Source organism: Somniosus microcephalus, chromosome 4 (assembly GCF_052327205.1).
Source record: "Somniosus microcephalus isolate GS21.2 chromosome 4, FLI_Smic_1.0, whole genome shotgun sequence".
Taxonomy (NCBI): domain Eukaryota; kingdom Metazoa; phylum Chordata; class Chondrichthyes; order Squaliformes; family Somniosidae; genus Somniosus; species Somniosus microcephalus.
In genome coordinates, this window is record NC_140990.1 from 243141765 (window position 1) to 243163401 (window position 21637).

A 21637-nucleotide genomic window follows, 5' to 3' on the forward strand; every position below is an offset into this window, starting at 1 on the left:
CGATTGGCCTACTCCTGCTCCTATTTCTTATGTTCTTATGTTCTGGTATCATCCTTGTAAATCTTCTCTGAACCCTCTCCAGTGCCTCTGTACCCTTTTTATAATATGGTGACTAGAACTGCATGCAGTACTCCAAGTGTGGTCTAACCAAGGTTTGATACAAGTTTCGCATAGCTTCCCTACTTTTCAATTCTCTCCTTCTAGAAATAAACCCCAGTGCTTGGTTTGCCTTTTTAATGGCCTTGCTAACCTGTGACGCAACGTTTAGTGATTTGTGTATTTGTACTCCGAGATCCTTTTGCTCCTCTACCCCAACTAGACTCACACCCTCCAAGTGATAAGTGACCTCCCTATTCATAACTCTCAACAAAAATATATTCCAGTGAGAAAGAAAGATTTTAAGAGAAGGGAGCACCATCCGTGGCTAACTAAGGAAGTAAAGGATGGTATCAAATTGAAAACGAAGGCATACAATGTTGCCAAGATTGGTGGGAGACCAGAGGATTGGGAAATTTTTAAAAACCAGCAAAGGATGACTAAAAAAATAATAAAGAGAAGATGAATTATGAGAGTAAACTGGCAAGAAACATTAAAACAGACAGTAAGAGATACATTAAAGGTACTATTTAACTGTAAGTTGTGTTGCCTGTTTACAGAATCCTCAAGAACTCGCCTTTCATACTCCCACCAAAAATTCCCATGAGATTTGCTGCATTCTAACTAGGCATTGGTGAACAGCTGTTCGCAAAGGTGCTTTCTGATGATATCCCTGTTTCTGAGTAACTCCAGAGAGAGGAGCGAATGATGACATTTAGGTGTTGCTTCAAGAATAAACCTTGTGAGAATTTAACAAATAAGTACTTCACATTGACAGCACTTCCACATACTACTACCCTCTCTTAATAGTAAAATGACTTGTTACAAAAGAATAATTCTTACTTCATCTGTAATTATAAAACTAGAATCAGCTTATTAATGCTCATACATTAGTTTTTATTATATATAATGGCTATGATCAATTGAAAAGTATATCAATAGACATAGCAGTGCAGTAGTATAGTGCATTGGACAGCAACACACTGTACCAGGGATTGGTAGGAATCAGGCTGGTTGTTTCGGGAGCAGTGTGTATGGCAAAGGACGGGCACTTGCCCACAGGAATGGAGAGAGATAATACAGTCACCTTGGGTGACTCTTCATAACTGGATATTGATCAACATTGACAGAAGCCTGAGAGCATAGCCCATCCTCTCCACAGGGGATGGGAGAGTAATAGAAACATACAAGATTCTGAGGGGAATTGACAGGGTAGATGCTGAGAGGTTGTTTCCCCTGGCTGGAGTGTCTAAAACTAGGGGGCATAGGCTCAGGATAAGGGGTAGGCCATTTAAGACCGAGATCAGGAAGAATTTCTTCACTCAGAGGGTTGTGAATCTATGGAATTCTCTGCCCCAGAGGGCTGTGGATGCTGAGTCTTTGAGTATATTCAAGGCTGAGATAGATAGAGTTTTGGACTCTAGGGGAATCAAGGGATTATGGAGATTGGGCAGGAAAGTGGAGTTGAGGTCAATGATCAGCCATGATCTTATTGAATGGCGGAGCAGGCTCGAGGGGCCGTGTGGCCTACTCCTGCTCTTATTTCTTATAATATATTAATGAAAAACAAGAGACTTAAAAGTGCTATTCTAGTTTTGTTTTAAATTATACCCAAGTAAAAAAAAGAGCAAAAATTCAATGTTACAATTTTGATGGGGAAATCTTGGGTTAAAAATTCAGTGTTTTATAATAAATACTGTAGAAGAAAATATTAAAACCATATAATGTATGTAAGTAGCACTTTATTATTCAGAATGAATAATTTGACTGAAAATTCAATTATATTCGGCTGGTGCTGGAGATGTTAAGCAGGTGATAAGCAGATGCTTTGCAATAGTGTACCTGTCAAAATCTTAAAACCATCACAAGGGTTTCGACCTGAAACGTTGACTCTATTTCTCTCTCCACGGATGTTGCCTGGCCGTTGAGTTTTTCCAGCATTTTCTGTTATTATTACAAAAGGACAATACTTTATTTTAAGTGTCCAACATATTATAATCAGGCTTCAGTTTTATCTATCATGTCAGTTAAGTATTTATAGTGACATATTAGACATGACATGAGGTCAGTTTGCAATGATTTGCTGATGGGGGAATGCAGGTCATCACTCATCATTTAGTGAGGTTTGTAGAATAAGAAAGATGGGAATCTTACACAGTGCAGGGTAAAGAAAGCAGTTTTAGACAACAGCACCAAATGTCATAGTAATACATTAGAAGGGTCTTCACTTCAATTTAATAAAATCCATATTACCTATGTAAAATTTGTTGCCATTGTTACTTCTGTATAAATAAATTTTTTGTTTTAATGCAGTGGTGTAGGAATTGACGTATTCCTAACTAATAACTGAGGTTGATTCAGGAGAACAATCAAACAGGTCTTTAATGTAGGATTTGATGAATTCCAGAAAACAGCAGAGATCGACACAGGGGAGCCATTGTACAGGTCTTTACCGAACGGAGATGCCACGAGGACTGACTAGGCAGTCCCGTGGTTCGCATCGTGACGTCATTGCGTTTTCCCGCGCTTGGGTGGTCACGTGATTTGCGACGTGACATCATCGCATTTGCCCGCGTTTGGGCGGTCACGTGATTTGCGACGTGACGTCATCGCGTTTGCCCACGTTTGGGCGGTCACGTGATTTGCGATGTGACGTCATCGCGTTTGTCCGCGTTTGGGCGGTCACGTGATTTGCGACGTGACGTCATCGCGTTTGCCCGCGTTTGGGCGGTCACGTGATTTGCAACGTGACGTCATTGCATTTGCCCGCGTTTGGGCGGTCACGTGATTTGCGACGTGATGTCATCGCGTTTGCCCACGCTCTTAAAGGGACCACGCCCCGTACATGCAAACTCTCTATACAAAACCCAGTAATGCCCAACTGAATGGTACAGGTTAAGGCTGGTGTTAGAACATCATTAAAGGGAATTATATACAGTTAGCTAGCTTAACTCAGTGGTACCGCCACATGCGCCCCCCCCAGAATTCGCTTTAACTAACAAAGTCAAACGGTGAGGTGGTCTGACGAGCCTGTCCGAACGACTCCTGTAGTCTTGAGGCGGAGGCTGCTGGGCGGCTGGCGATCTGGCGGGTGGTCGCACTTGGTCTGCCGTAATGACAATGGGTGTCCGACCTCATCACGGCGGTTGTGCTGTCTCGATGTGGCTGGCGAGGTCCAAAGGTGCTGGTCCCAAGCGGTCGACCGAAATGTGGTGGTCTTGAGCGGATCCTTACATGCGTCATGGCGAATAAAACGTATTCAGCCTTGTGCAGGACCATAGAAACGTGGGACCTCTGCAGCCCGTGGTTCGAAACGGCTGGCCGCCTCGTAGTGACTGGCAGGCTGGGTAGACGCCAACCATGGCTCTGTCGATGCTGTTAGAAAGTCCCCTGTCGAACGAAATATCTGCGGCAACGCCAAAACAGGCGATTCAGGAGGAAATGAACATGGGTCTTGTCAGGTCGGGGAACTCGCCGAGCAGGCGAGCGAACTCTTCAGGAGTCGGGAACGCACAAACGGTGCGTGCCGTAGTCTTACTGCGGTAACACAGAAGAATTAACAGTTGCTGCGTTGATCAGCCGCCGGTTCAAGGGTGAGGCCGTGATCAGTGATGACAACAATTTTCCCACGTGGCCGATCGCTGTTAACAGGCAGTTAAAAGTATTTAATGCCTTTCCCGCCTCCAGGAGACAGGACCTGAAGCAGCACATATTCCCGCCTCCTGACAACGCTTTCTGCTACTTTACCGGCAGTCCCGCCTCCATGTCCGCCTCCTCGGGGCTGAGAAAATCCAGCCCATAGTGTTTTACGGTTTTTCACAGTCCACTTACAACAACAACAACAACTTGCATTTATATAGTGCCTTTAATATAATAAAACATCACAAGGATGTATCTTCCTCAAAAAAGTTGCTCAGGCAGAGTATTTCCCTTTTGAATCATTGTTGGCCACTATTTACTTGGTTATCATCATACAGGTTTACTCCTGATAATTGATTAAATTATTTTATCCCATATTGAATTAGAACTGATGTCTGTACCTACCTGCATCTGTTTTATCACCCTTTTTGAAAATGTGCACCACATTATCCTGTTTCCTATATATAGGGAAATCTCTTGTATACATCAGCTACTTCTTAATGATCATCAGCACCTCACAAATCTCATCCCTGTCTCAGTAGCCATGGATAAACACCATTCATTCCTGAGGGTTTATTTCTTTTGAGTCCTAATTAGCCTGTCACGATTCTCCTAATCATTTATGGTAAAATCATTAAACCTACTTGGATTATCACTGATTATGCAGGGTACATTGTTCATGTCCTCCCTAATGAATATTGGAGGATGTAATCATTGAGTTTATTAACTATTTTCTGCTGCTCCTTTGTTTCAGCCCTGATAGTATCACTTGGGTGTCTCGCTTCTTCTCTGGCTACCCTGTCACTTGTTATGTTTGCATTTGCAGCTGTGCTCATCTTTGGGTTCTTCTTTTAATGTGTTTCTGAATGTTGTGTTAATCCCAGTGGCCACTCACATTTCTCCCTGCAGCATTTTAAATGTGTTTTTTCTTCCTATTGACTTTTGATTGTTTTGTAGATCTATTTTGGTTCAATGCTTATTTTAATCTACACTTGTTAATCTTAGGTAGATGTTTATCCTGCATTCTGCAAGTATTCCTTTTGTCAGCTCCTGCTAATACCAAGGTGCCGCCAGCCTTTAAATCTTCAGACTCCCGCTACCATCTAAGGCTAAGTCCAAAGGTGGAGAACGTCAGCATCCTGTTCAACCCCAGCTCCATTCCCTTCTGCACATTCGATCCATCACCCAATATGCTATCTTTCGCCTCCAAAACATGGCTCCTGCCTTTTTTCCACTGCTGTTGAAACCCTTATCTACACCTTATCACTTTGAGCCTTGACCTCCAATGCTCTTCCTTCCAGCCAAAACCCTCCACAAACGACAACTCATCCACAATGGCACAGCCATTATCCACCCCCATCCTTGCCAAGCACTACTGGATCCCTGTGCCTCAGTGGAGTGATTCAAATATCTCTCTCATCCAGTGGTAGGGAAATTATTGGAAAAAATCCTGAGGGACAGAACTAGTGTCCACTTGGAGAGGCAAGGATTAATCAAGGATAGTCAGCCTGGCTTTGTCAGAGGGAGATCATGTCTAACCAATTTGATTGAATTTTTCGAGGGGGTGACTAGGTGTGCGGATGGGGGTAGTGCAGTTGATGTAGTCTACATGGACTTCAGTAAGGCTTTTGACAAAGTCCCGCATGGGAGGCTGGTCAAGAAGGTAAGAGCCCATGGGATCCAGGGCAATTTGGCACATTGGATCCAAAATTGGCTTAGTGGCAGGAGGCAGGGGGTGATGGTCAAAGGTTGTTTTTGTGACTGGAAGCCTGTGTCCAGTGGTGTACCGCAGGAATCGGTGCTGGGTCCTTTGCTGTTTGTAGTGTACATTAATGATTTAGATATGAATGTAGGAGGTATGATCAGTAAGTTCGCAGATGACCCGAAAATTGGTGGAGTGGTAAATAGCGAGGAGGGAAGCCTCAGGCTACAGGACGATATAGACGGGTTGGTCAGATGGGCAGAACAGTGGCAAATGGAATTTAACCCTGAAAAATGTGAGGTGATGCATTTTGGGAGGACTAACCAAGGCAAGGGAATACACATTGAATGGTAGGACCCTAGGAAGGACAGAGGAACCTAGGTGTGCATATACATAGATCCCTGAAGGCAACAAGACAGGTAGATAAGGTGGTTAAAAAGGCATATGGGATACTTGCCTTCATTAGCCGAGGCATAGAATATAAGAGCAGGGAGGTTATGATGGAGCTGTACAAAACGCTAGTTAGGCCACAGCTGGAATACTGTGTGCAGTTCTGTTGCAGAGGAGATTCACCAGGATGTTACCTGGGCTGGAGCGCTTCAGCTATGAAGAGAAACTGGACAGGCTGGGGTTGTTTTCCTTAGAACAGAGAAGACGGAGAGGGGACCTGATTGAGGTGTACAAAATTATGAGGGGCATAGATAGGGTAGATAGAAAGGAACTTTTCTCCTTAGTAGAGGGGTCAATAACTAGGGGGCATAGTTTCAAGATAAGGGGCAGGAGGTTTACAGGGGATTTGAGGGAAAACTTTTTCACCCAGCGGGTGGTTGGAATCTGGAACTCACTGCCTGAAAGGGTGGTAGAGGCAGGAACCCTCACAACATTCAAGAAGCATTTAGATGAGCACTTGAAACGCCATAGCATACAAGGCTATGGACCACATGCTGGAAAATGGGATTAGAATAGACAGGGCTTGATGGCCGGCGCGGACACAATGGGCCGAAGGGCCTCTTTCTGTGCTGTATAACTCTATGGCTTAGAAATTCATTATAGCCACTTTTGGGGCGGTAAAGTCGGGCGGCCGCTAAAGTTTGCGCCCGGCGCAAATTCGAGGCCACTTCCCCGATATTCATTAGCTTCGCCCTAAGAGTTTGCTCGAGCGCTAAAACTGGCGATGCACAGCTCTCTTTAGGCGCTAAGCCGGCGGCCCGAGCGCTAACACCGGAAGGTGGGCGCAGGGCAGGTGCGGCGAGCTGCTGATTGACGGCAGACACTCTGGCTCCGGTGAGCTCTTAAAGGGGGAGGGTGGATTTGGTTTTTTGAAAGGCCGAGACTGCTGTATTTGTGTTGTTGGGGAGGGCTTCTCTCCATCAGTTTGTTATGTGGTACCGGCACACCACCACCACCACCACCTCCTCCTCCTCCTCCTCCTCCTCTTCCACCTCCACCTCCACCTCCACCATCACCATCACCATCTCCATCATCATCCATCTTTGCCTTTTCTACTGCAGGAGTGCCCTTTAATTTGCGTTCCCCGCGGCCCGCCTCGGCTGTGTACCGTTCCACTTCACAGTCGTTAGGGCCGCCCGGCGCACAATGGGGCGGCGCGAGTGAAGTTCCGGTTCTGGGCGCACAAAGGGCGTTGCACGATGAAATGACGTCATGATCTGCGCGCGCAGCAGGGCGCGCGCTAAGACTTTGCGCCGGCGCTAAATGTCTACTGAAGTTGGGGCAAGGCGCAGATCGCGCTGCGCCCGGGCGCTAAGCGCCTAGCGCTTGAGATCTACTCCTCCTAAGGCGCTAACGGCTGGCGCGCCCAACTGAATTTCTAGGCCTATGACTCTATTTCAGATTTTTCTGTTCCTTCACCTCACCCTACCTCATTAATCTTCTCCAACTGTACACACCCACACATATTATCTGCTTCTCCAACCCTGGTTTCCTCCTGCCTTCCCGCACACTCTTTTGCACCATCAATGAGCACTGCTTTAGCCAGTACACCCCTGCCCTCATGATTCCCTCCTTAAACCTTTCTATTTTGCCACTTCCTCCTTACTTTCCAAGAGCCTCCCAGAAATCTTTCTCTTCCTACTTTGGGCCCACTGCCTTGCCCTTCAGTTTCCCTGGCATATATCTGTGTGTGAAGAGTGCTTTAGAGTATAAGCTGTTTATATCCTCTATTGAAGTATTGTTAAACAATCCCCCAATTAATTTGCTTAAACTAAGCCTAAGGGGGTAGAGTTTCTGCTTGTTTACGCCAGCACAATCTGGGAGGAGTCAGCTGAACCAGCACAAATGATCGTGGAATTTTAAGCATAAGTGAGTTACACCCAAAACTATTTTCATTGGTGTTTTCCCCGATCTTTTATGTTGGTTTAAGATTCTATTCACCAGATCGAAATTGCTAGATTCCACAGATTGCATAAGAATTAGGAGCATGAGTAGACCATACGGCCCTTCGAACCTGCTCCACCATTCAGTAAGATCATGGCTGATCTTTGACCTCAACTCCACTTTCCCGCCCGATCCCTATATCCCTTGATTCCCCTAGAGTCCAAAAATCTATCTATCTTAGCCTTAAATATACTCAACGAATAAGCATCCACAGCCCTTTGGGTTAGAGAATTCCAAAGATTCACAACCCTCTGAGTGAAGAAATTCCTCTTCATCTCAGTCTTAAATGGCTGACCCCTTATCTGAGACTATGCCCCCAAGTTCTAGACACTCCAACCTCTCAGCATCTACCCTGTCAATCCCCCTCAGAATCATATGTTTTAGTGAGATCACCTCTCATTCTTCTAAACTCCAGAGAGTATAGGCTCAATCTCTCCTCATAGGACAGCCCTCTCATCCCAGGGATCAATCTAGTGAACCTTTGTTGCACCGCCTCTAAGGCATGTATGTCCTTTCTCAGATAAAGAGACCAAAACTGTGCACAGTACTCCAGGTGTGGTCTCACCAGAGCCCTGTACAATTGTAGTAAGACTTCCTTACTCTTGTATTCCAACCCCCTTGCAATAAAGGCCAACGTGCCATTTGCCTTCCTAATTGCTTGCTGTACCTGCATACTAACTTTCTGTGTTTCCTGCACCAACATTTAATAGTTTCTCACCATTTAAAAAATATTCTCTCTTTCTATTCTTCCTACCAAAGTGAATAACCTCACATTTCCCTACATTATACTCCATCTGCCACCTTACTGCCCACTCACTTAGTCTAACTATATCCCTTTGCAGGCTCTTTGTGTCCTCCTCACAGCTTACTTTCCCACTTAGCTTTGTATCATCAGCAAACTTGGATACATTGCACTCGGTCCCTTCATCTAAGTCATTAATATAGATTGTAAATAGCTGAGACGCAAGCAATGATCCTTGCAGCACCCCACTAGTTACAGCCTGCCAAACGGAAAATGACTCATTTATCCCTACTCTCTATTTTCTGTCCGTTAACCAATCCTATATCCATGCTAATATATTACCTCAACCCCATGAGCACTTATCTTGCATAGCAACCTTTTATGTGGCACCTTATCAAATATCAGATATACTGCATCCGCTGGTTCCCCTTTATCTGCCCTGCTAGTTACCTCCTCAATAAATGCATGATTTCCCTTGCATAGAAACACATTGGCCTAGAAATTCATTATAGCCACTTTTGGGGCGGTAAAGTCGGGCGGCCGCTAAAGTTTGCGCCCGGCGCAAATTCGAGGCCACTTCCCCGATATTCATTAGCTTCACCCTAAGAGTTTGCTCGAGCGCTAAAACTGGCGATGCACGGCTCTCTTTAGGCGCTAAGCCAGCGGCCCGGGCGCTAACACCGGAAGGTGGGTGCAGGGCAGGTGCGGCGAGCTGCTGATTGATGGCAGACACTCTGGCTCCGGTGAGCTCTTAAAGGGGGAGGGTGGATTTGGTTTTTTGAAAGGCCGAGACTGCTGTATTTGTGTTGTTGGGGAGGGCTTCTCTCCATCAGTTTGTTATGTGGTACCGGCACACCACCACCACCACCACCTCCTCCTCCTCCTCCTCCTCCTCCTCCTCCATCTTTGTCTCTCACAAAGTGTTGCAAAACGGCTGCCTTTTCTACTGCAGGAGTGCCCTTTAATTTGCGCTCCCCGCGGCCCGCCTCGGCTGTGTACCGTTCCACTTCACAGTCGTTAGGGCCGCCCGGCGCACAATGGGGCGGCGCGAGTGAAGTTCCGGTTCCGGGCGCACAAAGGGCGTTGCACGACGAAATGACGTCATGATCTGCGCGCGCAGCAGGGCGCGCGCTAAGACTTTGCGCCGGCGCTAAATGTCTACTGAAGTTGGGGCGAGGCGCAGATCGCGCTGCGCCCGGACGCTAAGCGCCTAGCGCTCGAGATCTACTCCTCCTAAGGCGCTAACGGCTGGCGCGCCCAACTGAATTTCTAGGCCATTGACTCTGCCTAACCATATTATGATTTTCTAAGTGCCCCATTACCACTTCCTTAATAATGGATTCCAGCATTTTCCTGATAACTGATGTCAGGCTAACTGGCCTCTAGTTCCCGATTTTCTCTCTCCCTCCTTTCTTGAATAGCGGGGTTACATTTACTACCTTCCAATCTGCTGGGACCATTCTAGAATCTGGGGAATTTTGGAAGAGCACAACCAATGCATCCACTATCTCCACAGCCACCTCTTTTAGAACCCTAGGATGTAGGTCACCAGGTCCAGGGGATTTGTAGGCTTTTAGTTCCATTAGTTTTTCAAGTACTTTTTCTCTACTGATATTAATTACTTTAAGTTCCTCACTCTTATTAGCCCCTTGGTACCCCACTACTTTTGGTATGCCTTTTGTGTCTTCTACTGTGAAGACAGATTCAAAATATTTGTTTAAAGTCTCTTCCATTTCCTAATTCCCCATTATAATTTCACCTGTTTCAGCCTCTAAGGGACTAACACTTACTTTTGCTGCTCTCTTCCTTTTTACATACTTGTAGAAGCTCTTACAATCTGTTTTTATATTTCTTGCTAGTTTAGTCTCATTCTATTTTCTCCCTTTTTATCAATTTTTTGGTCATCCTTTGCTGGTTTCTAAAGCTCTCCCAATCCTCAGCCTTACTACTATTCTCCACAACATTATAATCCTCTTCTTTTAATCGAATACTATCCTTAACTTCTTTAGTTAGCCACGGATGGATCACTTTTCCCATGGAGTTTTTATTTCTCAATGGAATGTATATTCATTGAGAATTTTGGAATGTTTCTTTAAATGTTTGCCACTGCTTATCGACTGTCATACCTTTTAATCTAATTTCCCAATCTGCCTTAGCCAACTCGTTCCTCATACCTATGTAATTGGCTTTATTTAACTACCCGATGACTGATGTCAGGCTAACTTAAGACTCTTGTTTCTGACTGAAGTATTTCACTCTCAAACTCAATGTAAAATGTTATCATATTATGATCTCTCCTCCCTAGAGGATCCTTTACTATGAGATTACTAATTAACCCTGTCTCATTACACAAAACAAGATCTAAAAAAGCCTGTTCCCTGGTTGGTTCCATGGTGTATTGTTCTAGGAAACTGTCTCGAATGCATTCCATGAACTTGTCCTCCAGACTACCGTTGCCAATTTGATTTGTCCAGTCTATATGAAGATTAAGTCGCCCATGATCATTGTTTTACCTTTGTTACAAGCTCCTGTTATTTGTTGATTAATACTCCATCCAACGGTATAGCTACTGTTTTGGGGCCTATAAACTACTCCCACCAATGTTTTCTGCCCCTTGTTATTTATTATCTCCACCCATACTGAATCTACTTCCTGATCTTCTGAGCCAAGATCCTTTCTCACTACTGTCCTTATGTCATCCTTTATTATCAGGGCTACCCCATCCCCCTTCCTTTTCCATTCTGCCTGTCTTTTTTAAACGTCAAATACCCTGGAATATTTAGCTCCCAACCTTGGTCACCTTGCAACCACGTCTCTGTAATGGCTATTAGATCAAAGCCATTTATCTCTATTTGTGCCACTAATTCATCTATCATATTACGAATGCTTCGTGCATTCAGATAAAGAGCCTTTAATTTTAAATTTTACCATTATTCCCTACTTTCACCTTATTCGCTGATGCACTATTACTGTTAAACTCTCTGTCCCTTCCTGTCACACTCTGCTTCTCTTTACCCAAATCGCTGCATTGCTCCATTGCCTTGACTTTCTCTTTAGATTTCTAAATTTCCCTTCACCTGACCCCTCCCCCAACCCCCCTTTTTTAGTTTAAAGCCCTAGCTACAGCCCTAGTTATTCAATTTGCCAGGACACTGGTCCCAGCCTGGTGTAAGTGGAGACTGTCCCAATGGAACAGCTCCCTCTTTCCCCAGTACTGGTGCCAGTGCCCCATGAATCGAAACCCCTTCCTCCCACACCACTCTTTGAGCACGCATTTAGCTCTCTGATCTGCTTGTCCCTATGCCAATTTGAGTGTAAATTTAATTTACTAAGAAACTGACAAGTGTACACCAATGAAACTATTAAATGGTTCAGTATAGTTTTTTTAAGTCATTTTCAGTCATTTTAAACCGGGTTACTCAAAGGTGGTGGACTGGACACTCTTATTAAAAATGCTTATTTTTGGCAATTAAACCTCTTTTCAGCTGAATTAATAAAACTGCACCAGGTTACCACTCTTAGTACATCAAGGAATACTTTTTAATGGAAAGAAAAAAAACGAAACAATTACGTTCTATTACTGTACACTGCCCAATTGGAGTGGTTCATTGAAGATTTTAAGTTTGTGATTATGTAAATGATTTTTATCAGAAACTTGAACTGTAACTTCAAGCGCAATTTCAAGCACATTTTAGGCACAATTTCCTGATTGCATTCAAAAAACTCTGCCCCAAGATCTCTCTTATTATCAGCATTAGATACAGAGAAAACCGGTCCAAAACCTTTTGCCACTATACTATAGCTGTCATTACTAGAAACAATAACCAGATTTAGAATCTACCAATTTCCACAGAAAACAGTTAATCAAATATTAAGACAGACTCCAGCAAGAAGTAATTCCTAATTATTATTGTTTCCAGGCCATTTTTGATCGTAACAGAAAAGATGAACTTCCAAGGCTGCAGTTGGAATGGATCGATGGGATATGTGCACCCCTCTATGAGGTAATGGCTTTAAGCAGTTAAGATCTAATTTCTATAAAACTTTGAGGTATGTAATTTATTGCCTCTTTGCCCTATAGAATCAATATTAGGCCAGAGTTATACAACAACGGAATACCGTTTAATCTTCAAAGCTTGCTCGGTAACCAATTGGTGCTTTTATTGTATTGACTGTTTAGACATCGTGGTGAAACCTCAGCTTTAAAATAAAATCATTTTTAGGTTGATAACACACGGCAATTAATAGTAGTATGAAACTGGATATTTTCTGCAGTATTCTGAAAACAATTAAGAAAAAAGGAAAATGCATTAAAAAGCAAAAGCCATAGGACAGTATTTATGGTTAGTTTTCAGAGAGTAAATAAAACATTTCTCCTGTCAAAAGCATGTAATCATTTACTAAGCCAGCAGTTGTATCTCTTGAGAGTCGGGAGTTTGCCAAACACTGTAGCTCTCAACCACACAATTCCATACATTACAAGCACAAATGATCTCTCCCTATACAAAAAGAAAATACTGCAGATGCTGGAAATCTGAAATAATAACAGAAAATGCTGGACATACTCAGCAGGTCAGGCAGCATCTCTCCATATAATGTGTTTGGCCTGTAGCTAACAAAGTGATTTAGCTCCATGTACACTCTAATAGGTTTGTGAATCTCAGTTAATAAATGTTGGGGCCTCAAGAGTTGTCTGCTCTTTGGCCATTTCTGTATAGCACTGGCAATTCTAAACACGATGGTGCAATTAGTTGTGCAAGCCAAAAAACATAGAATCGGTCAACTAAAGCAATTGGCAAGTTGACAAACTTATGACCCAAGATAACTATTACTGAACAGAAAATTGTGTGTGCTTTGGGCAAACGGTAGTGGAACTGACCACCCATTGCTGGCCACTTATTATTCATTTCATGTCCCTCAAGATGTACTGATACTGTCATCAGATCCAATTTCAAGTGGTCCTTAAGTTCTCACAGACAACAAAACTAATATTTTCTTTTTAAAAAAAGTGTCTACTTTTAATACTTTTAGTGAACATAGGAATCTTCTCATTGGAACATTTTGTTAGCAATGTTGGCTTTTCTTATCTGGCTATAACATGACAACCAGTAGTTGCCTGCACGGGGATCAAATCCCGATTTTGTAACAGACATATTACATTCCAATGATTGCATAAAGCCTTCTCTCCCTAACTTATGATGTAGAGGCTGTGGACCTGCTCTTTGCTCTCGTGTTACTGGACAGCTGCAATCAGAAGATGGTTCAAGGTTATCATCGGCCCTGACCCACTTTGCTGCTTATTTGTATTCCTTTGGAACGTCTGCTTCAGTGGTTAAAGTGCAATTTCTTAAGAAGGGATACTGATCCCAGCCCTTGCCACCACTTGTATACATTTGACTGTCCATCTAACTTTTTTAAAGCAGTGAACATCAACAGCACAGCTAAAAGCAAAGAAGAGCAGCAGCGACAGTAAAGCCATTTTCATGATTAATACATTGGCCCTCATAATAGATCCCACCTTGCTCTGACATATCTTCCCACTTGCTATGACCAATTCCCATGTTTTATCGTATTCGAACCACAACAACAACAATTTGCATTTATATGGCACCTTTAACATAGTAAAACGTCCCAAGGCACTTCAGAGGAGCGTTAACAAAATTTGACACCGAGCCACATAAGGAGATATTAGGACAGATGACCAAAAGCTTGGTCAAAGAGGTAGGTTTTAAGGAGCTTCTTAAAGGAGGAAAGAGAGATGGCAAGGTTTAAGGAGGGAATTCCAGAGTTTAGGGCCTAGGCAGCTGAAGGCACGATCACCAATGATGGAGCGATTAAAATCGTGCGATGCGCAAGAGGCCAGAATTGGAGGAGCGCTGATATCTGAGGGTTGTGGGGCTGGAGGTGGTTAGAGATAGGATGGGGCGAGGCCATGGAGGGATTTGAAAACAAGGATGAGAATTTTATAACTGAGGCGTTGCAGGACCGGGAGCCAATGTAGGTCAGTAAACACAGGGGTGATGGGTCAATGGAAGTTGGTGCAAGTTAGGACACGAGCAGCAGAGTTTTGGACGAGCTCAAGTTTATGGAGGGTGGAAGATGGAAGGCTGGCCAGGAGAGCGTTGGAATCGTAGAGTCTAGAGGTAACAAAGGCATGTTAAATAAACACCTCCCATCACTGAAGTAAAATTCCCTCTAATCCTATGCCCATCCCTAATCCTAAATTTAAAGCCACTTTAACCTTAAGCCTAACTTCCAGCTCAAACCAGAGACCAAGTTTCCCAATCTTTACCTGGGAAGAGTATCTGGCAACAAGGCCGCTGGGATTGACATTAAAATGGGAGGGAGCAGCAAGAAGGTTGACTGAAGAAAAACAGAAACCTGATGAAAGTTTAAACTGTAAACAAAACCTGCAGTAGTAATGGGCTTCTTTGAGAGCATGGGGGAAAAATTCAGTATCGCCCCGTTTGGGGCGCGATTATCGGCCGTGCGCAAAGTTTAGCGCCTGCCGCTAATTATCGCCTCCGATGGCAAACTTGGCTTTTATCGCCCCCGGAGTTGATTGGAGCGCTAAATCAGGCGCTACACACCTCTCTTAAGGCGCAAAGGCTGAGGAGCGAGGCGCTACCTCAGAGCGCTGGCGAAGCTCATGTGTTGTCAGTCAGCAATGGAACACAGACACACTGGCGCTGGCCAATTCTTAAAGGGGAGGTGCAGCAGGCAGTTAAGAAGGCAAATGGTATTGTTGTGTCCGTGTATAATAAGACACAGACTGCAGGAGAAACGGTACAACAGGTGTTTACTAAACATGGCTCACACTGGAACTGATCTGTACAGATTACTACTCAGTGCTATATACAGGTGTGGTCACTGCCGGTACTAGATTCAGATTCAGATTCAGATTAGATTTATTTGCCATATGTAACAAGTACAATGGAATGCTTGTTCCCGTAGGGATGCGTCAGCTATACAAACAGCGCCACGTTCAGAGTCAATACAATGGCTTCCCGTGGCAGTGGGAGCCCGATGTCCCTCAGCCGCTCCGTCCTCCTCTTCACCGCGGCCTCCTCCTCACTGTTGCCGGCTCCACATGTGGTGGCCTGCTTCTCCCGCTCTGGCCACCATGCCCGGCTCCCCTCCTCCCATCCGGACTGCGAGTTACCTGAAATGGAGCTGCCGGCCGACGTGCTGCAGCGTGTCGTGAGTCTGCTGCTGCTGCTCGTTGCGCTGCGCTCCTCTGCCCGACACGCTGAACACATCGTCGGGATGTGAATGCTCCAATGCGGCCTCCTCTTCACCGTCGCTGGCTCCACGCTCCACGGCCCGGGGCCTACTTCTCTCTCTTCACGGGTCGGCCTCTGGCCGCCATGCTCGGCTCCCCTCCTCCCAGTCGGAATTCCTTCCCGCCGAGGAGCTGCCGGCCAATGTGCAACAGCGGGTCAGCTTGGCTGCTGCTGCTGCTCACCGCGCTGCGCTGCCTCTGCCCGACTCGCCGAGCACCTCGCTCCGGTTGCGGGAGCGAGCGGCGAGAGCTGGCCGCCCGAAACAGGGAGAGCGATCTCAGCACCGGAATCTGAATCTGAATCTGAATCTGAATCTGAAAATAGTCTATTTATATATTCAGTCTTTGGGGAGGCTTCCTGATCCTTTCTGGATAGCGCCTTTCCCGAGTGTCTTGCTCTTGGTGCGGAGGCAATTCTGGCCCCCTGTCGTCGGTTGGTTCATCAGCTTCCGATGCTACTGTTTCTGGGGTAGATGCGACCTGTACGTCGGGTTCATCACCAAGTACGTATAGGTGAGGCATGGGGTTGACTTGTTCCTGTGACTCTAGGATCTGGTCAGCATGGCGTCTCACGATGCTCTCCCCAACGTCCACTGTGTACATTAGTGGGGCCTGCCGTGTGCATATTGTTCCTGGCTGCCATTTTTCTGTTCGGTAGTCGCGGGCCAAGACTGGTTGCCCTACATTGAAGCTCCTTGTTGGCTTCTCATTGATGTGCTGGAATTGTTTATCCTCAACATTTATTCGCACCTTCGGTCTGAGCAAGTCCAGGCGAGATCTCAACCTTCGGTTAAAGAACATCATGGCCGGGGTCTGGTTGGTAACTGCATGTGTCACATTTCTGTAGGCTAATAGGAAATTGTCCACCTTATGCTGTAGTGGAATTTCATCGTCGCACATGGCCTTTATCGCCTTTTTAAAGGTTTGTACGAACCTTTCAGCCAATCCATTTGTGGCTGGATGATACGGGGCGGATGTGTAATGCCTTACCCCATTCCTTCTCATAAATTTTCGAAACTCTTCGGACACAAACTGTGGTCCATTATCAGAGCAAATCTGCTCTGGCAAGCCGTTCCTGGCAAATATGGTCCGTAGGACTGCAATCGTTTTCTCTGTAGTGGTTGAGGACATTTTTATCACCTCAGGCCATTTCGAGTGAGCATCCACTGCTATTAAGAACATTGAGTCCATGAATGGACCAGCAAAATCAATATGCACCCGTTGCCATGGAGAGGAAGGCCACTCCCATGGGTGTAGAGGGGCATGTGGTGGTGCATTTTGGACCTTCTGGCATCCTGAGCAGCTCTTGGTTAGGTCCTCGATTTGTTGATCGATCCCCGGCCACCACACATAAGCCCTAGCAAGGCTTTTCCTTTTCACCCCTCCCAGATGACCTTCATGAAGCTCATTTAGCACTCTCCCCTTAACTTGGGTGGAATCACCACTCGGGATCCACACATCACTGTCCCCTGGCATACTGACAGCTGTTCTCTTCTAGATGAGAATGCTGGCAACAGTGAGTCGCCATGTGTTGGCCATCCCCTCACCGTCAAATCATATGCCTGAGACAGTGTCGGATCATTGCAGGTCTCCTTCTCTATATCCGCGTTCATTACTGGCAATCGTTCAATTATTGACGAATAAAATATCTCGATAGGGTCCACTGCTGGTGCTTCCTCCACAGTAGGCAGTGGCAGGCGTGATAGCCCATCAGCGTTTCCATGCTGTTTCGTGCCTTTATATTCTATTTCATATTGATTCACCCCTAGAAACAGGGACCATCTTTGTAACCATTGTGCAGTCATCACTGGAACGCCCTTCTTAGGATTAAAGATGGAGACAAGTGGTTGGTTGTCAGTCAGCAAGGTGAACTTCTGCCCATGCAGATAGTGGTTGAATTTTTTTACTCCCGATACTAGGCTGAGGGTCTCCCTGTCAATCTGGGCGTAGTTGCGCTCGGCTGATGTTAGTGACCGAGACGCAAAGGCTACTGGCCTCTCCGACCCGTCTGGGAATTTGTGCGACAGCACCGCTCCAATACCATAGGGTGATGCATCACATGCCAAACGAATTGGTAGTGCTGGGATGAAATGGGCCAACACCTCTTTTGATGTGATCAATTCTTTACACTTCTGGAAAGCTCGTCTACGTTCGTCATTCCACTTCCATGGCACCCCTGTTTGCAGTAGGGTGTTCAGTGGGTGTAATACCGTGGACAAATTTGGTAAGAACTTATGGTAGTAGTTTACCAGCCTGAGGAACGGCCTCAGTTGTGACACATTTTCCGGTGCTGGAGCCTTGACTACTGCCTCAATCTTTTCAGGGGACTTATGTAACCCCTCTTCATCGATGACGTGGCCACAATACGAGATCTGCTTCTGGAAAAACTCGCACTTGTGGCGATTAGCTCGTAGCCCATATTCCTTTAATCTGGTGAGCACCTTCTCCAAGTTGGCGAGGTGATCACTGTCATTTTCGCCCATGACCAGGATGTCGTCCAAATAACACTGGGTCCCTGGAATCCCTTGCAGGACTTGATCCATCGCCCTTTGCCAAATAGCCGGAGCCGATGCTACCCCGACCACCAGCCGGTTGTATTGATAGAGACCTTTATGAGTGTTGATCGTGAGGTATTGTTTCGAGGCTTCTTCTACCTCCATTTGCAAGTACGCCTGGGCTAGATCAATTTTGGTGAAGCGTTTACCTCCAGATAGCGAGGCAAAAATATCCTCAATTCGTGGAAGCGGATATTGTACCGTGTGAAGGACTGGGTTCACTGTCACCTTAAAATCCCCACAGATGCGGACCTTCTTTGGTTCCCCAGGCGTATTACTCAACGACCTCTTCATTACAGGAACGATGGGTGTAGCCCACTCGCTCCAGTCTACTTTGGACAGTACTCCTGAACGTTCCAACACTTCCAGCTCTGCTTCGATGGCTGGTCTGATCGCATAAGGCACTGGTCTGGCCTTAAGAAACTTTGGGCTTGCATTTTCCTCTATTTTAATCGTTGCTGTTATGCCTTTTAGTGTTCCGAGTCCCTCCTGGAACACTTCTTTTGCGTCAGTTAGCATTTTTGACAGTCGTGCAGGTGTGACGTCGTCATTCTTTTTGGCCTCAACCTTCAGTGCCTGTATGGAATGCCAATCTAATTGTATCTTCCGGATCCATTCACGTCCTAGCAGTGGTGGTCCTCCATCTGGCAATACATTTAAGTCCATTTTAGGTATTTCCTGGCCTTTGTATATCACTTTCACCCTTATCTTTCCTTTGGGGTAGACTTTTTGCCCCGTGTACGTCTTCAAGACAATCTCTGTAGCTTTCAAGGGTATATGTGAAAATAGCCGCTTGTAGCCCCTTTGGTTTATGACTGTTAGGGCTGATCCTGTGTCCAATTCCATTTTCACTTGGACTCCGTCTATCTTGAGTGTAACCCAGATAGTCTGGTGATCCTCCATTTTGGTAGTTTCAGACAACCCAGCTCCTTGCTTCCGGAGTCTGTGTCACTTTTCTGTTCGTCTGAGCTACTGTCCATCACCTTGTGTACCTTTTTGTACTTCTCCTGTGGAGATTTCTTGCTGTTAGTTTTCTTCCCAGACCTGCAGACTCTTGCTATGTGTCCTGCTTTTCCACACTGTCTGCACACTTGGTCCTTGAACCAACAATCCTTCTGGTCGTGTGTTGTTCTGCCGCAGCGATAACACTTCCCTGTTCCATAGGACATTTAATTGGTGCCATATTCTTGCGGTCTCCGTTGTATCTCTGCAGCGCCCCTTGCGGCTGCTTCATGTGATATTGCCATACTGAAAGCCTTGTCCAGCCTAAGATCCTTTTCTGATAGAAGCCGTTTCTGGGTTCCTTCACTTTGAAGCCCACACACAAACTTGTCCCTTAACGTATCTGCTAGTCCCAGTCCAAACTGGCAGTGTTTCGATAGCTTGCGCAGTTCCGTTAAGTACTCAGCATTGCTTTCGTCTTTGTGTTGGTTCCTTTTATGGAACTTAAATCGTTCTGCTATCAGCAGCGGTGTGGGGTTTAAGTGGTCCTGTAGGATTTCTACTATGCTTTCGAAATTCTTATTCACAGGCTTCTCTGGGGTTATTAGGTTTCGCAGTAACCCATAAGTTTTTGCACCCATGGAATTTAACAAAACCAGTGCTTTCCTAGCATCTGGCACTTCATTCGCCCTGCAGTACACCTCAATACGTTCCACATATGTCGCCCAATCTTCGACTTCATTGTCGAACGTAGAGATACTGCCACTCTTCGGCATCCCTGGGTGTGATTTAACTGTCAAAAATGGCGTCTCCCGCGCTTTCCCTTCTTCTCCGCTGGCACAAAATGGCGTCTCCTGCGCCTTCCTTTCTTCCCGCGCTCGCCCTTTTCCGCTGTGGCTTCTAAAAATGGCATCTCCCGTGCTCTTCCTTCTTCTCCATGGCTCAGTGGCGTCTCCCGCGCTCTCCCTTCTTCTCCCCGCGGACACTGTTCAGCCCTTGAGCCCTGGCTGTGCTCTGCGCGTTTTTTTTTTTCTGTGCGCCTTTCCCGTTTCCGCCGCTCGGTCCTGAACCCAGCTGCTGCTTTACCCTCTCTCCGTTTTGTTTTTCCTCGACGCCGCTCGGTTTTCAACCCCCGGCTGCGCCCTGTGCGCTTCACCCTCTATCTTACCCCATCGACGCTGCTCGGCTTTTTCTCTGCCGTCGGTCGGCTCCAGCCGCCGCTGTCCGGGAAGGGTCTGCGCTGTACCTGTCGTCAGTCTGTTGCTGATCGTCGTGGCTGGGGAACCAAGCCCGGCTCTCCACAGCCTCCCCTGCGATGTTCACTCTCTGCCGGACGACTGGGCGGTTGCTCGTGGTCGACATCCGTGTTTCTGGCCTCGACTTTCTTCCACCGCCCTCCCGGAGCGAATCCTCGAAGGGAAATGCAGAGTTGCAGGTAGATTCGAATCAACACTCATCGCCACTGTTAGATCCGTGATTCTTTAAATCGGATGTTTCCCCAAGAACTACACGGATGCTGTAACTTAACAATCAACAGGTATTTACTGGAGTAGAGTAGTCTCAAGACTGAAGTACAGAAGCCTGCTCCGGCTTTATATACAGGTGTGGTCACTGCCGGTACTACAGTATACAGGAGCTGTAAAACAGTTCTCTCTTAAAGGTACATACACAACAATTACGAGATCTGTTTTCTAAAAAACTCGCATTTGGGGCGGTTAGCTCGGAGCCCATATTCCTGCGATCTAGTGAGCACCTGCTCCAGGTTGGCAAGGTAATCACTGTCATTTTCGCCCGTGACCAGGATGTCGTCCAAATAACACTGGGTCCCTGGGATCCCTTGCAGGACTTGTTCCATTGCCCTCTGCCAAATAGCCGGAGCTGATGCTACCCCGAATACCAGCCGGTTGTATTGGTAGAGACCTTTATGGGTGTTGATTGTGAGGTATTTTTTTGATGCTTCTTCTACCTCCATTTGCAGATACACCTGGGCCAGATCAATCTTAGTGAAGCGTTTCCCTCCAGATAGCGAGGCGAAAATATCTTCAATCCGCAGAAGTGGATATTGTACGGTGTGAAGGACCGGGTTCACTGTTACCTTAAAGTCCCCACAGATGCGAACCTTCCTTGGTTCCCCAGGCGTGTTGCTCAACGACTTTTTCATCACAGGGACGATGGGTGTAGCCCACTCGCTCCAGTCTACCTTGGACAGTACACCTGAATGTTCCAGACTCTCCATCTCTGCTTTGACAGCTGGGCGGATCGCATAAGGTCTGGCCTTAAAAAAT

General features: G+C 46.0%; 1 protein-coding gene across 1 annotated transcript in view; it reads left to right on the forward strand.

Annotated features, from left to right (window-relative positions):
• pde11a (phosphodiesterase 11a) overlaps positions 1-21637 on the forward strand; it is a 544209-nt gene that overhangs the window by 459254 nt on the left and 63318 nt on the right. The window contains exon 19 of the mRNA XM_085986089.1: positions 12494-12577. Coding sequence (XP_085842215.1) covers positions 12494-12577 — 84 coding nt within the window. The remainder of the gene's footprint in view (positions 1-12493; positions 12578-21637) is intronic.